The sequence below is a fragment of the Muntiacus reevesi genome, chromosome 1 (assembly GCF_963930625.1).
Source record: "Muntiacus reevesi chromosome 1, mMunRee1.1, whole genome shotgun sequence".
NCBI lineage: Eukaryota > Metazoa > Chordata > Mammalia > Artiodactyla > Cervidae > Muntiacus > Muntiacus reevesi.
The window spans coordinates 271,516,395-271,543,212 of NC_089249.1; the positions used below are offsets into that span (position 1 = coordinate 271,516,395).

At 39.4% G+C, this 26,818-nt stretch overlaps 1 protein-coding gene, 1 long non-coding RNA gene and 1 other non-coding gene across 3 annotated transcripts; all 3 read left to right on the forward strand.

Moving 5' to 3' along the window:
- The first annotated feature begins 7,709 nt into the window (after positions 1-7,709).
- LOC136169090 (uncharacterized) lies at positions 7,710-20,195 on the forward strand. The gene is made up of 3 exons (XR_010663380.1): positions 7,710-7,771; positions 16,291-16,365; positions 20,045-20,195. It is a non-coding gene; the product is annotated as an uncharacterized lncRNA (long non-coding RNA).
- A 2,220-nt stretch (positions 20,196-22,415) lies between these two features.
- Positions 22,416-22,487, forward strand: TRNAC-ACA (transfer RNA cysteine (anticodon ACA)). The gene has a single exon. It is a non-coding gene; the product is annotated as a tRNA-Cys (tRNA).
- A 1,626-nt stretch (positions 22,488-24,113) lies between these two features.
- Positions 24,114-25,196, forward strand: LOC136169077 (small nuclear ribonucleoprotein-associated protein B'-like). Its single transcript, XM_065936842.1, has 2 exons — positions 24,114-24,877; positions 25,023-25,196. The coding sequence occupies exons 1-2, from the start codon at positions 24,193-24,195 to the stop codon at positions 25,058-25,060; spliced, it is 723 nt and encodes a 240-aa protein (XP_065792914.1). The 5' UTR covers positions 24,114-24,192; the 3' UTR covers positions 25,061-25,196.
- Positions 25,197-26,818: the final 1,622 nt, after the last annotated feature.

Here is a 26,818-nt window from a genome sequence, read left to right on the forward strand (position 1 = left end):
ATCACCTCACATAGTTAACTAGGTAATTCTTATGCAACTAAGTTTGAGAACACTGATATGAAGCAGGAAGGTCTCGTTGATTGGATTTATGATTTCTGTTCCGTAAAGTCCCAGAATGTAACAAAGCTTGATTTGAAGCATCTGTGGTGGCTCAGATGGTAAAGAATCCATCTGCAATGCAGGAGATCTAGGTTCAATCCCTGTGTCAGAAAGATCCCCTGGAGAAGGGAACGGTAACCCACTCCAGTATTCTTGCCTGGAGAATCCCATGGACAGAGGTACAGTTCATGAGGTTGAAAAGGGTTGGATGCAATTGAGCAAGTAACACTGGGCTAGGTAAGTCTGAGAATCTTAGAGTCTTGAATCAAGGTTTTTATTGTAATTCTAAATGAAAATAGATAGTTTAACAGTTTAAGTTAAAAGATCTGTTTTGAAAGAACAGCATGTATATTATCTATGGTGAAACAGACCACCAGCCCAGGTGGGATGTATGAGTCAAGTGCTCGGGCCTGGTGCACTGGGAGGACCCTGAGGAGTCGGGTGGAGAGGGAGGTGGGAGGGGGGATCGGGATGGGGAATACGTGTAACTCTATGGCTGATTCATGTCAGTGTATGACAAAACCCACTGAAATGTTGTGAAGTGATTGGCCTCCAACTAATAAAATAATATTTAAAAAAAAAAAAAAAAAGATCTGATTTAAGGAAGACAAACTGTTGTCACTCAAGGTCATTCACCTTTCCTTCCCAACAAATGCATAACTCCTTACCCCCATGATGAAGATCTTAAAAGTGACCTTCTTATAAATTGCCATTATAGAAGTATAAGTGATGGCTTGGTGTAGTTGAAAGAGCATAGTTTGTACTTGTTTCTGGTATATCATGGAATAAATAGATTTTTATGAGTCAGTGTGAGAATTTAACTATTTTTAATGTTTCCATTAGAAAATACTTTGCATGTGCATGATAATCTGTTTAACAAATTAATTTTAAGATTATTTGCTCCTCACAAGTAGATTATCTTTTGGGGGAAGAGCAGTCAAGAAGATGCCCCCATTTTTAGCAAAAACAGCCCCAAACAGATTAGACAAGCCAGTAATAACAGTAAAGTAGGATATTACCATGTTTTGCATTTTTATCCTCTATTTTTTTAAAATTGACGTATAGTTGATTTACAATATTGTGCTATACAGAAATTACACACATATTTATATTCTTTTCCATTGTGGTTTATCCTAGGAGATTGAATATAGCTCCTGGTGATATAGAGTAGGACCTTGTTGTTTATTCATTCTAGATGTAATGGTTTGCAGTTGCTAACCCGAAACATCCAGTCCATCCCTCTCCATCCCTTCCGCCCTCCCCATCCTATCGCCCCCTTGTCAGCCACAAGTCTGATCTCCATATCTGTGAGTCTGTTCCTGCTTTCATTTGTGACATATTTTACACTCCACATGTAAGTGATATCATGTGGTATTTACCTTTTTCTTTCTGTCTTTCTTCACTTTTAATATGATAATCTCTAGTTGCATCCATGTTGCTGCAAATGGCATTATTTCATTCTTGTTTATGGCCGAGTGGTATCCCATTGTATACATGCACTACATCTTCATTTTCCATTCATCTGTCAAGAGATGTTTAGGTTGTTTCCGTGTCTTGGCTGTTGTGAACAGTGCTGCTATGAACATAAGGGTGCATGTATCTTTTTGAATTATACTTTTGTCCTGGTATTCCTAAGAGTGGGATTGCTGGATCATATGGTAGTTCTAATTTTAGTTTTCTGAGGAACCTTCATACTGTTTTCCATAGTGGCTTCACCAACTTAATCTTCCTACCAACCTGGACTTTTAAAAAGTTGCTTTAAGTATTTAGAGTTAATTTTGATTATTTGCCTGTGTCCTATCAAAAGAGTTAATTGTATCAGTAGATGGAAGGTATTAATTATGTGTTTCATCAAGTGAGATGACTTTAAAAATTCCTGTTAATATTTGAAATTCATTTTTAAACTATTTAGTTCTCAAAGTTCCCCAGAATTTTTGAAGAAATTTTGGACTGGGGCTTCAAGATATGACCTGATGTATAGAAAAATTATTACCCATGTTTATTTAGAATAATCAGATTTAAAGAAATTTTTCATTATGGTCATCTGTTATCTGTTTATCTAAACACCCTATTTCTCGACATTGATATTGAAACTTGGAAACTGTTATAAAATGACCCACTGATTAATGATAGTAACTGATAACAAACTAGGATCATTAGACCTAGTATCATTAGATGTATTTTTTAAAGGCAAAAAGAAGACAGAGAAAAAAAAAAAGAAGACAAAGATGCATTTTTTTCAAACTTTTATTCTATATGATACTGTAAGTTCTAGCTAACAAATTAAGATAAGAAAGATAATGTGCGATGATTGAAAAGAAGTGACAGCATTCAGTTCAGTTCAATTCAGTCGCTCAGTCGTGTCCCACTCTCTGCATCCACAAATAATGTGTTTCTGAAAGAAAACCCATGGGAATCTGCAGACAAAGCTTTTGGAAAATCCAGAAACATCCCGAGGTAGATAAAAGAATCTTTAGAATTTATAGTGTTCACCAAGTTTGCTGAATACAGAATTAACAACAGAAATTCAATGTAGAAAAAAAAAAGCAACTCAGTAGAGTATGTGTATAACAGCACAACCTTGTAAGAATGCAATATGAAAAATGGTAAAGTGTAACTCAAAAATGCAATAAATTAAAAAAGCATGGGGAACAGTGTGGAAAGAGAAAATATACATTATCTAGGGGAAAAAATCTCACAGAAACTTTTCCTTTCTTTATGCATGAAATTATGAAACTTTATTTACAGACATAAAGTAGATGATCTTAGAATTTTCAGAGACATACCATATTCACAGATAAGTATATTCCTAAAAATATTAAGTATCCTTAAATTTATCTAAAAATTGAATGCCATTCCAATAAAAATTCCTATAGGGCTTTTGGTAAAAATGCACAGAAGTGCACAGCAATTCTACTTTAAAATACAGTCACATATTTTAGTGAAACACTTACATATATGTACACAAATATTCTTTTTTAAAGCATTGCTGGGTATAGTAAAAAATGAGGAACAGCCTAACTCTCCACTAATCAGGGAATGGATTAGCTAACTGTAGATTATTACTAGTTAACAGTTAAAGTACTTGCATCAATCTTCCTATATCAGTATGAATAGATTTACAGAACAAAATACATGCAAGTTAAATTTAAAAACAAAAATAATAATATATATTCCTGCATATGCATGTGGTAAAATTATACATTCTTGCATGGAATTGATTCCCCCTAAATTTAGGATACCTCTGGAGAAAGAAGATAGAGAAAGCCTGGGGTGGGATTAGCGCTTTAGCTATATCTGGAATATTTTATTTAAAGAGCAAATAAATAAAATCAATATACAAAAATTGATTTCTGGAGTTTTCAGTACTGATCAAGTCTTTGAAATGAGCTGACACAAAGCCCTATACTTAGTTAAAATCCTCTCATCAATATTTGCCATACCTGAAGGCTGCACAGATGGCAAATATAATAATATTTCTCTTTGACAGATGGGTGAACTGGGAGGTTTAATTAGTTTCTCCTAGTTACATAATAAGTAGCTCTGGAAACGAAATATTTTGGTCAATAATTTGTGGGTTTGGCCACCACACAGAATGTTAGATCACAGTGCTAAGCCTTTATAGTTTCTACTATGAGACAACATAACATATTTACTTATATGTTCTGTTACATATATAAAACTTTATATCTTTGTGTATAATCAGATATGATAGAATAGGAAAAATATTCTTAAAAGTTTGATTTTTCTCATAACCACTGTTGTAAATGAGCTTTTCCATTCTAACATTCCAAATACATAACTTATTAATCATTTTTTAAAGGTGATAGTCTTTCATATTAAAAAAAAAGCCAAGAGTAAATCAGGTCCCTTACCAGAGCATTAGATTTTCCTACTCTAGAAATGGGTATTTAAGGCAAAAGCATCTGGCTTATATTTAGAAGACAAATTTTCTTCTCATCTTCCACTGGCCACTGTGATCGACATAAATTCTTTGAATCTTCCAAGGCCTGTAAATGATTATGGAAGAAAGACATATCAGGTTAGGAAAACAGCATTAATCTTAAAATATGTTGTTTATTTGGAATAAGGGAAAGAGTCTGCTGGGGTTGGAAGGACGTGTTTATGAAAGGCCATAGGAGGAGATAAGACTAGGGAGGCTTGGGTCTTAAAACTGAAGATTTTTTGAGGAATGTGCAGTGTTCTCTTCTTTATGCTTTGCTTGAATACTGTCACTCAGCAATTGCAAGCAGCATCCGAAGAAACCATGCAATGTCAGGTCAACCAAATAGAGGTTTATTTTTCTCCCAAAGCAAGAAATCAGAAAGTAGACAGGCCAAGGCAGGGGCAGCCTCCCCAGATAGTTGCCAGGGACTAGTGATCAGGTTCCTTGTGGCTTCCTGCTTCACTAGCCTCAGCTTGAGGCTTCTGTCCTTATTCTCTCAGGACAGCTGTTTCACCTCTAGACAGGAAGAAAAGGCATACTCAAAGGCAAAAGTTCATCCGTCTGAGCCATCAGGGAGGCAATATGTAGACAGCAGAAGTTCTGCTGTTGTCAGGGGCTGTGGTCAATTCATGATTCCACTTAGTTTTGCAGACACATTTTCTAATCCACACTGAGGATCGCACTGTAGAGCAGAGGAAGGCCCTGTTATTAAAATGATTGAGTGGAGTTTTGTGTTATTAATATTCAAACTGAACAGTATCACGATAGCTTTAATGGAAGCCCCACCTAGTAGACTTATGTACACTGAGGAAATCTTCATGATAGTTAAGCTACCAAACATTTCTCATAGGGGAATGAATAGATCAAAGTTCTTTTAGCAAGGGAAGAATAAGATACTTGAGAGGTCATGAGCAGTATCTGCCACAATGTTTTGCTTCATAGATTCTCCTCAGGGTGCCCTGCCAAGTGGTTTTCCCAGTTGGTAGAAAACCTTGGTGGACCCGAGGAGAGCTTGGGGGCAGACAGCCAGGGCAAAAGCTTGCTTTGCGATAGCTTCTGGCCTGTGTGCCCTGCCTGGCAGTATGGCACAGGGGCGAGTGTGGTTCTGAGCGTCAGACTAGGGTTCAAATCCCAGCTCCTTCCACTAACTTGCTGTGTGGCTTTGAATGATTCAGTTCAATGAATATTTATTAAGTACCAGCTATGTGCCAGGCACGCTGCCATTCCTTGGGCACATGCAGTGAAAAGGGCAGACACAGTCCGTCCCTTCATAGAACGTACTTTCGGGTGGCGACTGAGCCTTTTCTATAAACGGGAGTTGTGGTAAGGGTAAATTTAGTTCTTATAGCATGGAAATGCTAGTTAAAATGGTAATTGTTCAGAAGCTGTCCTAGATTTGGTTTCATCCTACCGAAACTAGTACTTACAATTTGGGAGCTTGGATCTCTCCAGTAGACGTTCTGCTTACTTTTGGATTAATCCCAGGAGTCCTGGGCTTTTTTGGGAGCTAATTAAGGTCAACTATCTTCTCTCTCTCTCTTCACTGTGACCCTAAACCTCATTGGGTTAAGAGCACATGACCTAGTTTCTTCCCTCTGGGGGAAGAACGTTCTCAAATATCTTCTTGGAATCTCAGAAATTCCCTGCTTCTGAAAATTCTTCTATTTTGAAGTCGCTCAGGGACTGGAACGTATTTCCCCACCCCTCCCTGCTCTGTGGGTAACTCTGGTTTCCTCTCCTAACAGCAGGAACCTGAGAACACTCCAAGCACTCTAGAGACAATGGATGCCTAGGGATGCTGGAATGGGTCCTAGATGATGGCCCTTTGACTCTGGACCACATGATTCCTGAGTTCTCTCAGTGGTCTAAGGAAATACCGAGAAGAGCAACAGTGCTCACTTTGTCATTTCTTTTGCCTTTGGTTACATTTAGAACATACTGGAATATTATCGTGATTACCTCTTACTAAGTAACTTCTATGAGCTAGGTGTGTGTGTATGTGTGTGTGTGCTGAATCACTTCAGTCGTGTCTCTTTGCGACCCCATGGACTGTAGCCCACCAGGCTCCTCTGTCCATGGGATTCTCCAGGCAAGAGTGCTGGAATGGGTAGCCAGTCCCTTCTCCAAGGGATCTTCCTGGCCCAGGGATTGAACCCACAAACTTCTGTGTTGCAGGTGGATTCTTTACCCACTGAGCCACTTGGGAAGCCCATGATCTAGGTACCTTTTAAAATATTATCTCATTTAATAACCTTGTGATTTTTCCCATTTTACAGAAAGGAAACTGAGCCTGCAGAGATGACTTACACTCTGTCCAAGGTCACTTGACTCACAGTGGGTGGGGTTGGGATTAACACCCAGCTCTGACTTCAGATCCCATTTTTTAAACCACTATGCTGTAATGTGGTTGTTTTTGGAATTACCTATTCTTGTGAAATATTTATCACAGCCGTCTTTGGACACAATTTTGTGGAAATCCCAAATACCATAATGGTTAGCTCTCTTTCCCTTTTAAAACTCACAATTCAGTGATATGTCCAGGAAAAGCGACTGTCGTTGCCAAGCTCCGGGGTTCTCTGCCTTCAGCCTGGCTCTTTGCTCACTGGCCCGGCCCAGTGGGCAGTTGCCAGTTCTGAGAGCTTGGTGCACAGTGTCCTGGTGGTGACCGGAGCTGGACTCACTACATACGTGCTTCTCCAGGACTGCCTTCTGAAGGTACTCTGGACTCCTTCCCTTTTCTTAGCCCAGAGTTATGTGTTTGGATGATACTTCCAGTGTCTCTCTCCGAATTGTTGTGAGTTGAGGGCTAAGGAATGGAGGAAAGGCAAAACAAAATCATGCTCTGAATGTCCAAAGAGCAAGTCAAAGGCATTCCTGCTGAACTTTCTGGTATTCCATTCCTAGCTCTGTGGTGGTTTCTACCCAAGGTTGCATGTGTTGGACATACTTATACTAAAAACTGGGCTTCCCCAGTGGCTCAGCAGTAAAGAAGCCACCTGTAATGCCAGAGCAGCAAGAGATGTGGGTTTCATCCCTGGGTGCGGAAGACCCCCTGGAGGAGGGCATGGTACCCCACTCCATTATTCTTGCCTAGAGAATCCCATGGACAGAGGAGCCTGGCAGACTACAGTCCATAGGGTCTCAAAGAGTCAGACACAACTGAAACGACTTACCGTGCACATGCTAAAAATTATCCGCTTATCTGAAATTCAAATTTAACTGAGTGGCATCTCATCTGGCGGTCCTACGTTGGATAGTATCTTGTGATTGGCAGGACCTGGGTTCTTGTTCTTCCTTGACTGTTACGTTCCTCCCCATGTGTGATGATGCAAACATGTCCAAACTCTATCTTTGAAATACCAACTCAGATGCCACCATCTCTTTCCTGATTCCTCATCCTTCCAATCAGAAGTAAATCTTCTTCCACTGAATCCTTTAGCCCACCTCTAGTTTTCTTTGTGTGTTTAACATATACTGATGGAAGCATTTCTCAGAGAGAAGCTGAGACCCAGGTGCTTCTGGTCATTAAATTCAGTCCTCTGGCCTTCTAGCAATTCAAATTCATTGATACTCAACAGGAACTAAAACTGTGTGAGGTGTGTCCACACTGAATCCGCACCATGGCCTGTGGTGACTCCTCAAGAGGTTCGTTCTGCAGGGAGGAAAAAATACAGTCCTGAGAAGAGGGCTGGCATAATGAGCCACCTCAGAACCTTCCTACAAGGGGTGAGTATCCTTGATTTGTCTCTGCTAGAATTTTATTGATATGAATCTTTTTCAAATATGTGTTTAAAAATTTTTTGGTATATCTGTTTTCTAATTTTGCATAATGTGGGAGTTAGGGGCAAATTGGTTTCTTAAAATGTTGTCCAGATGTTTTATATTCTTTTTCAGCCTGTGGAAGCAATCACTGGTAGTTTGAAAAATCATCAATTCCTTGGACATTTTCTATAATTTGTACATAAAAATAAAAGGGACCAGGAACCACATTCTGGAAATGATCTTTGACAAAGTCTTAAATTCCTTTCATAATCATTGATCTGTTGAGGTTGCCTCTATCTTCTTGACTGAATTTTGGAAGTTGGTATGCTTTTCTTTAAGCATATCATTTTTATTCACACTTCAAGTTTATTTTTCATAAAATTGCATGTACATATTTTAGCAATGGGAAAAAAAAATCTCCCTGGATCTGTTGATTTGTCTCCTTACTCATTCTTAACTTTTCCAAAAGCTTATTTTTATCCAAAGGATTTGTTCATGGATTTGTTTTTTATTTTATTTTTCCATTTTTGAATTTATTAAGATATATTTTCACCTTTATACTTCTTTTTTGTTCTTTTCAAAAAATATTCTATTTATTTTGGCTGCACTGGATCTTAATGAGACATTCAGGATCGTTAGTTGCAGCATTCAGGTTTCTTAGTTGCAGCATGTAGACTCTTGGTTGCAGCCTGTAGACTCTTAGTTGCAGCATGCAGACTCTTGGTTGCAGCATGCATGCAGAAGGGATCTAGTTTCCCTATTGGGGATGGAACTGTGCCATCTGCATTAGGAGTGTGGAGTCTTACTCACTGGACCACCAGGGAAGTCCCTCTTTTTGTTCTTTAGGTTTGCTTTACCTTCTAACTTATTGAAATTGTATACTTAATTCTTTCATTTTCATTATTTCTTGGTTTAATAATGGAAGATCATCTAAGTATAACCAAAAAGTTTAAACCATCTCCCCTAAGAAAAAATTAAATACAGTGTTACTTTTTTCAAATCACTTTGAGAAAAGTGAAAACAAGAAAAAAATGGGTAATCTGTATAACCTGGTTTAACAAATGTTAAGCTTTGGGGGGCATATCATTTTGGATTGTTTTCTTTCCTCTGCTCTCCTTTTCTCTATACATATTTTTCAATGGCATCATATTATATAAAGCTTTACTTTCTTCAATTTTTAGATAAGTTTTAATGTCATAAAATTAAAACATATCCATGATTTTTGATAGTTGCATAGTTTTCCACAGTTTGGATATAGTATAATTTATTTAAACTATCCACCACTGAAGTTGTTTCCTGTTTCCTATGTTAATAGGGTCACTATTTAATAAGGGCTAAAAAAGTAATAAGGGAGGAACCAATAAAAATACTGCATTGAAACTGATCATACATATCTCTTTGTGCAGCTACCTTGTTATTTCTAATTTTATTTTCTGCAGTGTCAACATAGGTTAAAGTTACGATATTACATCTTTTGTTCTCCTTATGATATTACCTCCCCCTTTTCCTTTTGCTGCTTTCTAACCAAGTAAACTTCCATCTAATTTATAATCTAACCCCATTTCACCTTTTATAGTTCATGTATTCTTAATCTTACTGGGGACATGAAGGTCATGTTTTCTAACGTTTACTTGTATTTCCCTCTATAGTAGGTATTTAAGTTTGATTTTTAAAAAATCTTGAATGTTGTCTTCAATTCATTATGCCATAGAATGTCTTTATAAACCAATCATAGTATTTTTCTCTCCCTGTTTCTCATTTTTCTGTGAGCAGTGGGCTATTCATGTTTGTTGTCTCTCCACAAGCCAGTAGGTTAGATTTTAGCTTTCTTAAGCTTGATATTAGTTATTTTGTTGATTAGCAGATTCCTCTCCTATAGGAGAGGCAGACTGCAGAGAGAAGGAAGGGAGAGGGACACCTGTGTAGTCCACTAGAGGAAGGTTGATTGTGCAGTGCTTTCTCTCCATATTTGGTGAAGGTGCTATGCAGGTGTCAGATTTCTGGGTCCAGGCTTCTTGACTGCCTGTGTCTTAGCCAGCTTGCCTCGTGCTTTATGTAAGCTGCAGCTATGCCCAACTGCAAACTTACAACTTGATATGGCCTCTGTAATAATTTGAGGGCTTCAAATGGTGCTTATTCAAATTTTTGAGATACCAATTGAAAGGATGTGTTTTTACTCTCTGCTGTCTTAGAACACCCAGCTATTAGATCTTGTCCTTACAAATAAGTGACTGGGTGCTGGAGAATTTGAGAGTTATTCCTTGACTGTTCTTATTTGCTTTATATCTTATCTACTTTATATATAGCTGAAACTCCTCTAAGTTTCTTCTTTGTGGATGATTATTGCCATGGTTTCTAATTTGAAAGTGACTTTCTCATCTTTGATAACCCTTTGAACATCAGTGGAAATCTTAGAATAGGGCATGTGAGGCACTTATACTTTGATTCACATATCTAGTTCTTTAGTTCTTTTAACATTATCCTATTGACTTAAATGTCACAGGCTTTCATAGAGCATGTAATGACTAAACAAAGAATGAATATAATCTTGAACTTAAAGGATACTAATTATCATTGTACAACTTTTGTATTATTCTTCATATGTTGAAAACTTTAAGGTTTCTTCATGTTTATAAGATTCTTGAAATGGTAGTAATGATAATCAGGTTCTGATTAGAAACAAATGGGGACGACTCGAAATAAATTCAACTGCTTATTCTTTTCACTTATAACATAACTTTTGATTTTGTTCCTACTCTCCTGCAGGAACCTCACATATAGTTTATGGCAGCAACTGCTTTTTTCCCTCCTTTGTCAGGTCAAACATCAGAACTGATTTTTCAAAATGAAAGTTCTCGGGATAATAGAATGTCTTTTTTTCTCTGGCAATGGGAGTCTCGTTTATTTGAGTAACTTACCAGGGGCTTACAAGAGATTGGGAGAATGTTCATCTCGCTAATCCCGGGGTAATGGAGAGAGAATTTTCTTCTCTCTTCTATGGTTCTTAGACCCAATGAAGTCAGGAATGCTAAATTTGACTGAATCTACAGTTTCTTTTTGTTGTTGTTAAATACATATTTTTAAAAATTTTATTAATCACTGGAATCAGTGTGCAATCATATACTCATTTTGAGTATTTCTGTATTTCTGTCCACATATACAATAGGAGACAAAACATAACTTCCACTTCTGGAAGATAGACATTTTGTTTTTGAACTTTCCAAATGCTTGTCAGTGCATATCACTAATAGAAAATATTTTGCCAACTAGAAATAGAGACACAGAATCTTTCAGAGCCAGGCATATGGGTTCTATCAAATGTAGTAGATATTTGTGGATTTTATCTGCCTGGCCTCACTTAACCCTTCTTTTGCTAAAATTACCATGACGTTGGCTATTCCATGTCACCTTGGTGAGACTATCAGATGAGATACGTCCTTACCCAATGCATGACTCAACTACGTGATGAACACGACTCAAGCTACACTGATGAGACCCTGCTTTTTTTCCTGAGAATTACCCTGTCTCATAAATCCTCATTAAGTGAGGATGGACTTAATGCATGCATAGTACTTAGAAGCATTATTGGCACAGGGTAAGCAGTATACCAGTGTGAACTTTATTATTAAGCAGAGTGACAGAAGATTAGAAAGTGGTTAGAGTTGGAATATTCCGCCTGGCTGCCCTACAGCACACTCCTAATTCCTCTACACTGATCTCCAGTGTGACCTCGTTCTGTCAGTTCCTCCAAGGCCAGATTATAAAGCATTTCCTCCAATTCTGTGAACTACCCTGTATCCTTCTGATAAATTCATTTTGACTTAACTTTCTCTTCTCACAATCCAAAACTCCTGATGGATAAAGAAAAACTCTCAGTACAGTTCCAAACACTGGAATTCAGTAATATTCCAAGATTTAAAAATTATTTATATTTACTTTGGAATATGTTTTCTTATTTCTTCTGAATCTGCTACTCTACTGTTCTGGGAAATTATGTCAAACAAAATAAAATATTAGTAGGATTACCTGGCATAGAAAAAGTTGGGACATGTAAAATGATGGAAATAATGTGCTCCTAGTATTATTTTTTAAAGAAAACTCATTGTCATCGTCATTAAAATGATATATGCAGACACTGTGCTTACAGATTTGCAGATATTATTTCTAATCTTTCTAGAAACTCTGCAAATAGTATTAACTCATTTGACGGATGGGAAAGCTGAATGTTTGAGGCTTGTACATTAGTTAGCCTCTACCGAGGCTTCTAACCCAGTTCTAATCACTGCAAAACCTGCACTCTCTCCTACAATGATACAAGGTGGTTTTCTTAAATTGTAAAAATCCTTCTGTTTCGATACTTGAGATGTGCAGTTGAGTTTTTTAAATGGTGTGTATTCATTCCTTGATTAAATATGTACTGAGTGACTGTGTGGGTAAGGCCTCTATGAATGTAGTAAATATAGCCTCAGAGGATATGTTTTAGGAAGTGGGGATGGCAATATGTAGAAGAAGGAACTTTGTAGATTATTTAGAATAAATGTAAAATATATCTACTAGTCAAGGGAAAGGATAATAGCTGATTTTCATTTTTGTTCAGATAATGCACTCAAGATGTATTTCAGTTGACTCCAGAGAAATATTTTTCATTGTTCCCCTGAGCCCAACCTATCCTACTCATCGAACATACATTCATATAGTAGTGTGTTTAGAAGCCATGCTAAGGTCTAGAGAATTTTAGTTCACTTAATTTCAGGGTATTTCTATGCAGTAATGATGTAAAGAGTGTTATTTAATGAAGAGAGCTGGAAATTTCTAGAAACTGGATAGAATCCCAAATTTACCAATCCTGCTGTTACAGTTTAAAACACATCGGAGATGAAAAGCCACCATCCCAGCCTCCAAGGAGCTAGAATCTAATGATTGTGCAGAAACTTTCATAGCATCTGTGGACAAATCAAGCAAGCACTTTATTCTTGCCTTTTCTAGCACTCATCATGAGGATCTTGCAGAAAGGTACAGAATACTGTAAACTTTAATCTTTTCCTTCCCTTCAGTCTCACTACGTAGTATACCTGTTTAGCAATAGAAGGGAAGAGGTTAAACAAGCTGCCCTCATTGACAGTAGAGTTTACTTAGTTTGTGCAGAAGAAATTTTCTGTGTGCTCAGAGATATCAATGTTTGCTTTCTATGTAATGGAAAAAGACCATAAAGGTAATGAGTATGGCTGAAGCCAAAGAAGCATAGCCAGGCTTTGGTTCTACCCATTCTGGAAGGTTTTGTATGTATATTCAAATTCATTACTACTGATTCATTTTATTTTAAAGACTTCTATGTGTGATTGTATTTGAAAAATCTGTGCAGTTGGGGAGATTGTAATATTTCTGTGGAGAAATTAAGTTGATAAAATAAAATAAAAGAGATTCATTAAAGAATGAAGCCAAATAGAGAGTACAAACACCTGAATAAATGATTGAGGGATAAACAGGCTAAGCAGTACCTAAGTGTAAGCCTTTATTCTTATTAAACAGGCTGCTGGAAGACTAGAAAGTGGTTAGAATTGGAACATTCTGATCACCAGTGTCAGTTTCCTGAAGAAACTTAAAAAAAAAACCCAAAGCTGTATTTTTCTTATAACTGCTTTAGATGCAGTAAAATATTCAATCTCCTTTTAATTTTTTTTCAGATATTTTTCATTGGTGGTGGAGGGTGGGGATCAATTACCTTATAATAATAATGAAAAAAACAAGTTGTGGCTAGTTTTATGTTCCTTATTCTGTCTTAATCTGAGGGTGCTAGCTCGGAGTCTCACTGGGCTCTCCTGGGAGACGGTGGGCTCTGTGTGTTCACATGGGAGGCAGGCTGAACAGAGTGTATGTCCCCGAGGCAGCAGCGCCTGCCTTTTGGGTCAGCGATCCCTCAGGTGAGAGGTGCAGAACTGAGGAGTTCAGGCACTCAGAGCCCCTCCCCAGACCGCAGCATCCCAGGTCAGTGGGACCAAGCTTGGCCAAGGTTTAAAAGATGCAGACTCCAGGGATCCAGACAGACGTTCCAAACTAGCTTATCCAAGAGTGGATCCTGGAAATCTGCCTTCCTAACCTGGAGATCAGCTAGAATTCCATGCTACTATTTCAGCTCTTTGTGTAGAAGGAATGACCCTCCCTCTTTGCTCCACCTGCGTGGTCGGGCCATGTAGGGCACATGAATAACCACCACCATGCTCTGGAAGAGAGACTTGCCTTCAGGGCAAGCTTCTCAGTACACCCGCCTCTTTTAAGCCTCCACTCACCTCTCTCACATGGACAGCTTTGCTACGTGGTAATCTGAATTTGACATTTTCATCCAGTTTTCCCTTTTTCTGGCTTGGCTTTGCCCTGACTGGTTATTAGGTAGCTAATAACTATGTGCCTTAAAGATAAATACTGGTATATAATCATTTCAGTAAAATTACTTGGGAGTTCCAGAAAATGGAACTTTACCTATTGAAGTGCCATAACTTTTTTTAAAAAAAATGTTAAAACTCCTCAGCTTTCACCAAGTATTGAACCTTGGTATGTTTCCTGATGATTGAGAATTGTCATTAAAATATGACTTATTTTACTGTGCTATGCAGTATATTACGGAAGTCACTGGAGCAGATAATTTTCTCCTGCATTTTTGTCTTATGTTGTTACTGGTTATGGTTTGCTTGCGTGCTGCTGTCAGCTCTGCCTTTTCCTTGAAAGCCTGCTGTCTCTGTACCACCGTCAGGACGTTTGCCTGGGCAGTGCACACGCCTTCATTTCTGTTTCTGATCTCTGTAGTACCACATAGCCAAGCTGCTGAGAACTAGGTCTTAATTAGAATGAGCTGGATTCTGGGCAAAGCTCTGGCAGTCTTTCCTGAGAGACACTGTCCAGCTCTGGAAGAGGAATATTGTGACTTGTATTCTGGCTGCCCAGAAGGTTTTGTTTACTTGCTTGCTTTGATTGCATGATTGCATCTTGGAGGACCCTGTGTTGTTGCAGTGGTTAGTTCTGAATCGCCGAGGAGTTATTGTTTATAATGTAGAACTTGGAACAAGCATTTGTCCACGTGTGTCAGCATGTTCCTGTCTCACACGCTCAGGATGGAGAGAAAGGATGCAATGTCCAGCTGGCATGCAGAGCAGACACAGTTCGATCAGTGATTTTTCTTTCCCTCTTGGGATGGCAGCCATGCTGGGTCCTGGGCTGCAGCAGGAAGGAGACCTGACTTCTCTCCTTCCTATTATTTTGCCCCCAGAAAAACTGCTTGGCGACTGTCATAACTTCACAGCCCCTTGCATGCTTGGTAGTTTAGGAAAATGCAACTCCTTTAAATATGCTGATAGTTTAAGCAAAGAACAGCACCTGCAGGGTTATCTTATGAGAGCAAAGGGCCAAGGCGCAATGTGCAGAGAAAACTACCACTACCCTGGCTGTTCTGAGCAAGGCGATTGTGCCCTCAGAGTGGCCAAGTGAGACACACGGCTGGGGGACGGGAGGAAGGACGTTCCTAACTTACAGGCTCAGTCACAGTAGACCCCTTGGTGGTGACAGGTAGGGCCACTGCTTATAGGAGACATAGTTACCAAAGTCAGTAATTGATGCATGTATCTTTGAGTCAGTGAGGACTTCCTCCTGGCTTTCTGCTCTTTGCCATTAACACCATAAATCCACCTGCCAAAAAATGAGAGCCATCACCAAACTTTCTTGGCTTCACCTTGGTTTATTTTTTTTTTATCTTTACAAATCTTACTTCCTCTCTCTCTCTCTCTTTCTTCCTGCCTCTCTCTTCTTTGCTGCTTATTCCTTTTGTACCTAATCCCAAAGTATATTTTATTGAACTACTTGATGCACATTGAATGTACAGAGAGGGAAGATCGTGTTTATGGCCATCGGGGTCTCCGTGTCTGTAATCAGGATGGTACAGGCTGCCCTAAATGGGATGGTCTCCATGGTGAGGCGGGGCAGAATGTGCCAGGCTTTTGTGAGATGAAACGCACAGCATATGTCTGGACATATTTGAAGTCCACTATTTCAGAGTTCTGATCCTGAGCTTATCTTGACTGATCAGCATGCAAGGCAGAATCAGAGTGTATCCGAACAAGTGGCAAAATGGGATAGAGCTTCAAAGCGACTTGAAAATAAAACCAGAAAAAAATAGGTTAGAATAAAATTAATAAAGTGATGTTTAGTTCGTTCAGCTGTAATATCAGTGGCTATTTAAAAAAAAAAAAACAATTACGCAGTTACTTCAGCTTTGAAGGGACAGGTTTTAAGTCCTAACAAGGATTCATGAGGAAATACTGTGCCAGCTCATACACATTCTTATTCTTGTGTTAACGATGCTGTAAGAGAAAAGTTTAGGCCCTTTGCAAAAGAGGTGTTTTGTTTTTCAAATATTGAGTTAATTTCAAATATTGGCTTTTAAATTTTGTTGTCAGATTTGTTGTGAAAAATTACTGTGTTTTGATACTTTCAAGGTTTTTTAATCTGTGGGCTTCCACTCAGTCATTGATGGGAGAAGATTCCGGTTGGAGCTGCTTTGGTTTACAAAGGTAAGTGTAGCTGTTTGCGGAGAAAGGCTGACCTTATAACCCCTCACCAATTTATCCAGAGACTAGGTATTGCCCTTTGTCATATAGCTGCCATGTGCCTTTTTAATGTGCATTATTTCAGATTTGTTTTTTCCAGGTGATATTTAGAGACAAGGATAAAGTGACATTGAATGTAAAAGAAGAAAGTATAGGTAAAGAAATATTCAAGGAGGTGTGTTCAAGTGGAAGGGGACAAGGATAAACCTGTGACTGATTCATGTTGATGTTTGGTAGTTCTATCCCTGGTTTAGTATCCCAACATAGTACTGTAAAGCAATTATCCTTCAACTAAAAATAAATGAATTTACAAAAATAAATACTAAAAAAACAAAGTGTATTTGACTTCATACTTTGATTTTATGGTCCCTGTATTTCACTTTTGGTTTTACTATGATCCTTAGATGTACATACGTCTTTTTGAAGCCAGATATTGAATAGGTGTCAGTAGTATGGGATTCTAGAGTCTGATAGCCAAGTTCTATTCTGGCCTCACCCTTAGTTATGTGATCCTGAAAAATTATTTAAACTCCCTGGGTCTTATTTTTCTCCTTTAAAAATGGAAGCAATGAAACCGTTTTCCTCATAGGATTGTTGTGAAATTATAGATCATGAATCTGAAGCGCATGGCTCAGTGCTTGGCGTGCAGTTAAGATGCAACGAATGTCTGACTTCTGCTTAGTCTGTTCTAGCTGCAAATGAATTTCTTTTCAAATTCTGACAAGCAAAAGACACTTCCAAAATTAGGAGAAAAGGCAGTTGTCCTTGAAAGAGGCCTACAGATGGTATACGTTAGGTGAATTAAACACAATAAACAGAGGAAAGCAATAAAATCACCTTCACAGGCATTCAGAAAATATTTTGTTATATTAGAGAGAATTGATGATTAGGTATTAGGAACTCACAGATTTATAGACTCTCTGGATTGAGTGTGGAAATGTAAGTAAATATCACCCTCCCCAACTACCCCATTTAGTGTTTTCTTCTCCTTACTGTATTCCCATGGAATAGACATTCATCCTAATACTTGAACCCTTCCACTGATGGAACCCCATCCATGATCTTATTATGTGAAAAATCTTTTACTTTGGGCTGAAGTCTGCTCCTCTTGTTCTCACTCATCCTTTCTAATTTGGCTTCTGTGGCTCTTCATACATCAGTGACTCACAACTTTGAATATACTTATTTTCTATATTTTCCACTTCCTTCTTTCCAGATGTAAATCCCCGGTTCCTTCAGTTCAGTTCAGTTCACTCAGTCGTGTCCGACTCTTTGCGACCCCGAGAACCGCAGCATGCCAGGCCTCCCTGTCCATCATCAATTCCCGGAGTCCACCCAAACCCATGTCCATCGAGTCGGTGATGACATCCAACCATCTCATCCTCTGTCGTCCCCTTCTCCTCCTGCCCTCAGTCTTTCCCAGCTTCAGGGTCTTTTCAAATGAGTTAGCTCTTTGCATCAGGTGGCCAAAGTATTGCAGTTTCAGCTTCAACATCAGTCCTTCCAATGAACACCCAGGACTGATCTCCTTTAGGATGGACTGATTGGATCTCCTTGTAGTCCAAGGGACTCTCAAGAGTCTTCTTCAACATCACAGTTCAAAAGCATCAATTCGTTGGTGCTCAGCTTTCTTCATAGTCCAACTGTCACATCCATTCCATGACCACCGGTTCCTTCAACCTTTCTCAAATGACATGATTTCAAGTCCTCTTATGTTATGATTGATAAACTTTGGAACTGGACTTATTTCAGTCAGAAATTATATTTTGCTATGAACCAATAGGAACCACAAAACTAGAGGCTTAAAACAGAAAGGGGTTTATTTTTCTCTCACATAGAAGAGACCCTGCAGTAGACAGCTCGGTGGTGACTCAGCAGATTCATCAGGGACCCAGGACCTTCCAGGTGTCTCCTCTGCCTGAAGGCGTGATCCTCATTCTCAGTTTCTGGAGGTGGCCACCGTGGCTACAGCCACCAATGTTCCCTTTACAGGCAGGAAAAATGGGAAGAGCCAAAAGGAACAAGAGTGCAAGCCTCCTGAGTCTGTCTCCCCTTTAAGGAGCTCTTTAGGACACATTGACAGCAACTTCTATTTCTCACTGGCCAAATGGTATCACGTGCTCAATTCTAATGCAAGAGAGGCAAAGAAATGTAGTTTTTAAGCAAGGTTTTGTTGCTACCCTGGATAAAAGCAGGGCTCTTTTGGTTAAAAAAAAAAAAAAAGAGTAGGTTAAATATAAGATAGGTAGTGGATAGTCTGCATCAGGATGTCCTCTTAAAATGTCCTCTTCTGAATTGTGGCTCCCCTGCTTCAACAACAGTCTAGATATGGGATGACCCTGAGGAGAAGAATGGGACTATGTCTGTCTTTGGAAACCCAACTTCTAGAATATGGCACTGATTAATGGAAGATCAGAGAAAAAGTACAGAGAACTCCTTCCTTACTGGGGCAGATCTTTGTTTATCCAACTGATCTGAGCTCAGAGTCAATAATCTAACTGTTTACTAAGGCTTCCTACCTGTTGAAAGTTGAACACCTGCTCTTTGCTGGACTGTTTTATCCTCTACACTATCATCAGTGCACAAATATAGCAGGACCATAAACCAGTTTCCAGTTGTGCTAATTTCTTCATAAAGGCATAACTTATTAAAAGCTTGTCAATAAATGGCATAATTGTAAAGTCATTTTAGAAAGGTGTGTAAGTTACTTAATAAAGTTCTTTATGGTGTATGTGTTAGTACCAATGATATTTTAATAAATTACTCCATATTACAGTCCTGTTGGGATGGATGGCACCTAGAAAATTCATCCAATCGCATTTTTGATAGTTTTTTTTCTGTCCAAGAATCCCAGGTTCACTGGAAGGGGGATGAGAAGGAGGAAGCATAGTAGTAACCTTTCAGAAACACTCTAAATAAAACCAAAGAAAATGCATACTTACTATACAAGGAGTCTTGAAAACTTATTCCTGGTCTCTGAAAGTAAAAGATGAGATGAGATGAATTGGTGTACCACTGACATCAACCAGTCACCATTCTCTCTAGAGAGAAATCCAAACCTAGCTAGCTCAACTATGGTTCAGAGGCAAGTGGATGTGGTATAATAATCAAGGGTCTTCCTCTTGCCTAAGTCTAATGAATATAAGCATGTGATGAGTAACTTCATTCCAAAAGAACCTGAAAAATGCCTCAGTTGGTTTGTTCTCTGGCTCATTAGACAAAGATTGATTTCAGCACCAAGAACACTGGCATTTAATATCACTTATGAGGCCAAGTTGAAGAGTATACTCTTTTTCGTGTTGTTTTCTACTTCATTTCTGTGTTAGAGATAGGAGTGGAATGTAAGCTTACAGTCCAAGAATAGGTGGATGAATGCAGATTGTGTCTGGTCTCCAAATACTCTTAACTTGATTCTGGGGGAATTTTATCTGACATTCACTGAAAGCTTCTCTTCAGCAGTTTTTCCATTAACTCATAGGAAAAAGTGGCAAAAAAAAAAAAAAAAGGTTAAATATATGGTTACTGATTTCATAAAGGCAATGGTAGCTTTTGTGGTAGAGGGAAAAAAGCCCAAGAGTGCATTTTACTTATAATCATTAGCCTGTGTTTTCTGTGAGTTCCAATACTATCATATATTTTACAGTGCTTCCCAGCAGGCACTCGTGATAAAGAACCTGCTTCCAATGCAGGAGATGTAAGCGATACGAGTCCTACCCCTGCTTCAGGAAGATCTCCTGGAGGAGAGCCTGGCAACCCACTGAAGTGTTCTTGCCTGGAGAATTCCAAGGACAGAGGAGCCTGGTAAGCTACAGTCCATAGGGTCACAAAGAGTCGGATGCCACTGGAGCGAGTCAGAAGGCACACATTCGTTTATTTAATGAATATTACTCATTTACTTTGTACCTACTATGTGCTTGGTATTGTGCTAAGTTTGGAGAATGCAGAAACCTGTGAGAAACTGTTTCTGCCCTCATAAAACGTACGATTAAGTGGCTACTGACAGCTTACCAGAAAGTTAGTAGCAGAGAGTGTTAATTGTTAATTCTTCTAAGTTTCACCTTTTAATGGAAAGGGTTATTTTATATGTGAAATTTTCCTGTAAGAACCTTAGGTGACGTTGGATGTCTGTTTTTAACCTCTTACAGTAATAATAATGTTCTGACCTAGATTCCTGAAATATAGGTATTTCATCCAGGTTGACTCACATATTGCAGATCTGTACAATTGATAAAATGTCATGAAAAGAAATAGCAATTGAATTTGTTGGTTGTTGAGCCTACTTTGTAGTCAAAATTCTAGTGGTCTCAGAATGACTGGAGTCTGCCGGTTAAGGTTTGACTCTTATCGTATGGCAGCTGTGGTAAACTTGATAAAGACACAGAGGCAGTTAAGAAGTATGTAGTTCAAAGTGAATCATATTTAAAGGATTACTTAAGAAAATGGAATCATGTCTCCTGTATCCCAAAGAAATCAGATAGCATGTGGTTTTTTTTTTTTTTTCTTTTTAAATCACCAAAAACAGACTTTCCCCCCTTTAACCTTCTTTCCACACAACTTTAGTTTCTTATTTCAGAGTAGATTTTGTGATGGTTTCTCTCTCCCTTAATGTAGCCTACTGTGAGAAAGTTTAATCTTTCCAGGATGGAAACCACAGAAAATAGGGACATGGTCAGCAAATGTTATTACTTCTTTGTACAGGAGGCAGAGAGTGTCTGAACCAGTGATTCTCAAGCCTGGCACATACCAGGGCCAGCTGGGGTGCTTGAAAAATGTGCTGCTGCCTGGGTCCTAGTTTACCCAGAGTCACACAATCTCTGGGCATGGGGCCCAGGCATTTGTATTATTTTCAGATATTCGTGGATGATTCTAAGCATGCAGCCAGGGTTGAGAATAGCTAGAAGCTCCCATTTCTGTTGAAAAGGAAAGAAATCAAATCAAGCTAATTTATACTAAAGAGCAAACAGCTTTTAGTGTCATTTGAATTTCTGAAATCAGTATCTAGTGGATATTTTGGTCAGTGTGATGAACTATAATGACAATATCCAGGCAAGGGCAGAAAATGTTTCAAGCAGGAGACCCTTTTGTATGTTTTGAATTTCACCAGCGCAATGGTTATCCCATCTTAGCTTAGACAAGTGCTTTCCCTGTGTGACCCTGGCTTTGAATTTAGCTTTCACTTCCTAAAACCAAATGTGTTAAAACACTTATCTGATGCCCAGATTTGAGTAGATTTTTCTTAAAACTGAAATTATAGGAAGAACTCCATGGATAGGGAGTTCATACAGCCACTAACTGTTGGACATGACTGAAGCAACTTAGCAAACACGCACACAATTAGGTTGAATGCCCAGATCCTTGTTGTCCACCTACTTTATCCCTTTATCATTACAGCTCTATCTGTATAGGGAAAGTAAAATGGACACCCTGAAATAGTCAGTGGTATAGCAGCATATTTGAAACCTCATTTACTTTTTTTAAAAAAAAGGTATTTTAGCCAATAAGGATGGGTGTGGGTATCAAATTATCAAAGCATTTCTCATATTTTATAGTCACCTAAAGTGTGTTCACCTATTTATTACATTTTCCTGTGCATTAACCTTAGCTTAGCATTTATACATTCAGATTAGAATGCTTACACTCTTCTTTTATGGGCAGGTGGTAATACCTATTAGTTTTGTAAAATTCTTCAGTATAAGGGTATGGGCAGTGAGGTATGAGAGAGCAGAATTTACATCCTGGTTTAGCTTTCTTGTGGATAAAGCTGTGTGAACTTAGGCAAATTAGCGATCTCTCCAAGCCTCAGTTTCCTTATCTGTAAAATGGGAATGATAAAAGTTCCTATCTCTTGAACTTGTCATGGAGTTTAAAAAAGATAATGCATGTAAAGCACATAGCACTATGCCTAATACATAAGAGCTAAAAATTATCATTATTGCTTCTAGTGTAATTCAATTATTTGGAAAAAAAGGTTGAGGGAAAATGAATTTCTTTGGATTAAGGATTTTTCAAAGACTTCCCTGGTGGCTCAGACGGTAAAGCGTCTGCCTACAATGCGGGAGACCCGGGTTCGATCCCTGGGTGGGGAAGATCTTCTGGAGAAGGAAATGGCAACCCACTTCAGTACTCTTGCCTGGAAAGTCCCATGGGAGAAGATTGGTAGGCTACAGTCCATGGGGTCGCAAAGAATCGGACACGACTGAGCGACTTTACTTACTTTACTTAAGGATTTTTCAATGGAAAAGATTGCATTTATCCCCTTGCAGGTATTTGAACTGTAATAATTTGAGTGTCTAAAGTCTAAAATTGAGCTTTGACAATGTATTTCAAAGGAATGCTGTAAAATTTCATTTTTTTGGTATAAACTTTATCAAAGTCATTTTGCCTACCTCTAACATTTTATGGGAGTGGCTACGTAATATGCACCTGTTAGAAAGAAGGAAAGAAATGCAGTTTACTTCTGGCAAGTCACAGGAATTCCTTGGGATTGGGATGGGATGGGGTGGGGTGGAATGTGATCAAATCAGGAAAGTGCTGCTATAAATTCTAATTTTTTTTAAAAAAACAACACAGCTTCCAGTCTTATTTGAATGCTAGTAGATTGATTTATCTCTGAACTAATTCTGGGTGAGAGACAAAACTTTGGGACCAGAATGTAAAATTAGTCACTGGTCTTCCAGTCACTTTACACAGATGTGTTCACTGACCCTTCTGGTCACCTTCTCCAGAGCACAAAACTACTGTATATTTTCCTCCTCTTTCAGTATGTTTTAAGTGATATTATTTAAGTGACTTTATGTTATCAATCATTTCAGAAACAAAATACAAACAGACACAACAAGGGGCTTAATCTAAAGATGAAAGCAATTCACAAAGAGCCAGATGGAAACTAAATTCCCCACATTTTTTCCGTTGTCTTTGAATTTTCTTTTCCTTGGGGTATCTTTTCTTTCTCTCTTGTCACTGATACTAATAGGTTATTGCAACTTGTGCCTATCTCTACTGTGTTCCTCTCTTAGCAGTTTCCAAATTTGAGAATCATTACTTCTGTAGCTCTTGAGGGTAAAAGCCAACCATGTTTCCATGTATAGATCTGTGGTTGGAATCTTACTCAGTTATTCTGATAGTTACAAAAGTAGGCATTGATTGATGTGTGATAGGAGAAGAGTGTCTAATTTCAGGAATATTTTATTTTGGGAGCAGGTGAGAATTAAGGTTTTTGTTTTGTTTTTGTTTTACTTTTACATCTGGATGAATTCACCATTAAATCACTAGTATATATCTTTATGGGGCTTTCTTGGTGGCTCAGTGGTATAGAATCTGCCTGCAATGCAGGAGCCGCAGGTGATGTGGGTTCAATCCCTGGGTCAGGAAGATCCCCTGCAGGAGGGCATGGCAACCCACTCCAGTATTCTTGCCTGGAGAATCCCATGGACAGAGGAGCCTGGCATGCCACACAGTTCATAGGGTTGTGAAGAATCAGACACAACTGAATTGACTTAGCACATACCTACATATATCTTTACAGACTATGATTTTTCTATTCCTATAACTATTGGAGTTTATTCTAACCTTTCCTCTTCTATATTAGGCATGTTTGGTTTGGGACTTCCCTCGTGGTCCAGGGGTTAAGACCCTGGCGTAGGTTCTATCCCTGGCCAGGGAGTTCCACATGCCTCTAGCGTGGTGCGGTCAAAAAAGAAAAAAAAGGCGGCGGGAAGCGAGTTACTCGCGGGCTTCTAGGCCTCCGCGAAAGCGAATCCGGCGGGAATCCGAGCCATCAGAACCGCCACCATGACCGTGGGCAAGAGCAGCAAGATGCTGCAACACATTGACTACAGGATGAGGTGTGTCCTGCAAGATGGCCGTATCTTCATCGGCACCTTTAAAGCCTTTGACAAGCGTATGAATTTGATCCTCTGTGACTGTGATGAGTTCAGGAAGATCAAACCAAAGAACTCAAAACAAGCAGAGAGAGAAGAGAAGCAAGTCCTTGGTCTCGTGCTACTTCGAGGGGAGAACCTGGTTTCAATGACAGTAGAGGGACCACCTCCAAAAGATACTGGCATTGCCCAAGTGCGACTTGCTGGAGCTGCTGGGGGCCCGGGGATTGGCAGAGTTGCTGGTAGAGGAATCCCAGCTGGGGTTCCTATGCCTCAGGCTCCTGCAGAACTTGCTGGGCCAGTCCGTGGGGTTGGTGGTCCATCCCAACAGGTGATGACCCCACAAGGAAGAGGTACTGTTGCAGCAGCTGCAGCTGCTGCCACAGCCAGTATTGCAGGGGCCCCAACCCAGTACCCACCTGGCCGTGCAGGTCCTCCACCACCTATGGGCCGAGGGGCACCCCCTCCAGGCATGATGGGCCCACCTCCTGGTATGAGGCCTCCCATGGGTCCCCCAGTGGGGATCCCACCTGGACGAGGAACTCCCATGGGCATGCCGCCACCAGGGATGCGGCCTCCTCCCCCAGGGATGCGAGGCCTTCTTTGACCTTGGCCACAGAGTTATGGAAGTAGCTCCACAGAGGCTTGGGCCCGATTCTCCAGGGCCACGTTACCACACCTGTTTGTTTGTTAAGCCTTTTGTTCTCGGAGTCTCACCGGATTGTCTGGTTTCCCTTATAGGGCCCCCTCCCCCGGGAATGCGCCCACCAAGGCCCTAGGCTCATCTTGGCCCTCCTCCGCTCCCTGCCTACTTCCCGTAAGGCTGTACATAGTCCTTTTACTTCCTTGTGGCCTGTGACACTAGTTTATAATAAACTCTTTAAGAGAATATTAAAAAAAAAAAAAGAAAAAAAATGTATATATTAGGTGTGTTTGCTCATTGCTAAACCTTTTCAGTTATTCATGATCCTAATTCAAATTTTTAGGTGAAATAAAATGCATTTCCTTTTAGATTATGTTGCAGACATCAAACGATTTAAAACAACAGCAACAACAACAAAGTATTCTACCATGAGCTTAATGAGTCATGCTCTGGGACAAAGTGGGGATTGGCAGGAGGAAGGAGTGAAGTGAAGAAAAGTATAAACTAAAAGCAGGCATGTATCAGGAAAAACTGCAGCAGGGCTGATGGGCTGAGCCTTATTGATGCTGCTTTATGATATGTGTCAAAATAAATGCAGGAAACAGCTTTTGCTTCAAAGTTTGGAATGCTGTGGTAACTGATATTTAAGTCAAGGAATGTTACAATTGGAAAGACTGACCTAAAACTCTTTCCAAAACCATCAATTTTATTTATTAAACTTACTGACGAAAAGAGAAGTGACAAGAAAAGACATAGATCATTTATTTATTTGACAAGGTACTCAGAGTTCTTTTCCTTGGTAGAGCAGCAATTAAGATGGGTTTTGTTATGCTCAGCATGTGCATTGCCCTGGTTTAAAATTGTTTACATATTTACTGGCAAGGCACTAATGAAAATAAATCAACCCAAAGGACTTTTATCTCCCTGTCTGTGGAACACTGGTGAAAGTTGCATTTCTAATGGATGATGACCGCAGTTGTTTTTAGGATTCCTGAATGAAGTCATGAAGTCTTAAGAATTTTGGAACCCAAAATTTTGACTCATGTTACAATTTGAGTAACTGCTTTATAGAAAAGGGCCTGGTCTAATTTTGATCCTGTGGTTTCATTATCTTAAGTTGGAGGCTCATTTGCTGAGAATGATGATTATAAGTCCCATAATTAAGGCAAATTTTTACTTCAAGTTATTTAAGTTGTGGAAAAGAGACACACAGAGGTCGCTGTTTCTCAAATCAGGTGCCCTGTGCTACACTTTGGAACTTATGTGTGCCTCAAAATAGAGTGTAGGTCCCTCTGCAGAAAAAGCTTCTTCTTCTTTTTTTTTTTTTTTTTGGAGCAAGATTTCTAAGAGACTTTAACATGCAAATGGACATTGTGAATAATCAGGAAAGGACATGGCATTCGGCATTTCCCAGGCTGTTATCAAGAAGTATCTATTCTCATCTCTTAGAACTCTGTTTCTCAGAACATAGGGGAAATCTGCCAGGAGCGATAGGGTTCCTCGTAAGTACATAGCTGGCAATGAGCCACTCCGGGTCGTTGTCTTTCAGATGGTCACTGGCGCGCCTGATTCAAGAGCAGGGCTTGGAAGTCTCTTCTCTGTGCTACTTGTATTTGTCCTTTCTGAGAGAGCACATCCAGCGGAGTCTACTGGCCACTATCCAATATGTGCGTGCTAAGTTGCTTCAGTCCTGTCCGACTCTGTGGGACCCCATGGACTGCAGCCCGCCAGGCTCCTCTGTCCATGGGATTCTCCAGGCAAGAATACTGGAGTGGGTTGCCATGCCCTCCTCCAGGGGATCTTCCCAACCCAGGAATCAAACTCACATCTCTTATATCTCCTGTATTGACAGGCAGATTCTTTACCACTAGCATCACCTGGGAAATCACCATCC

What these genes read in the sequence shown, in the direction of transcription:
- LOC136169077 (XM_065936842.1), top strand. Translation starts at nt 24,193, where the DNA reads ATGACCGTGGGCAAGAGCAGCAAGATGCTGCAACACATTGACTACAGG. An exon ending in TCCTCCCCCAGGGATGCGAG is followed by an intron (nt 24,878 to 25,022) that starts GCCTTCTTTGAC and finishes TTTCCCTTATAG; the next exon opens with GGCCCCCTCCCCCGGGAATG.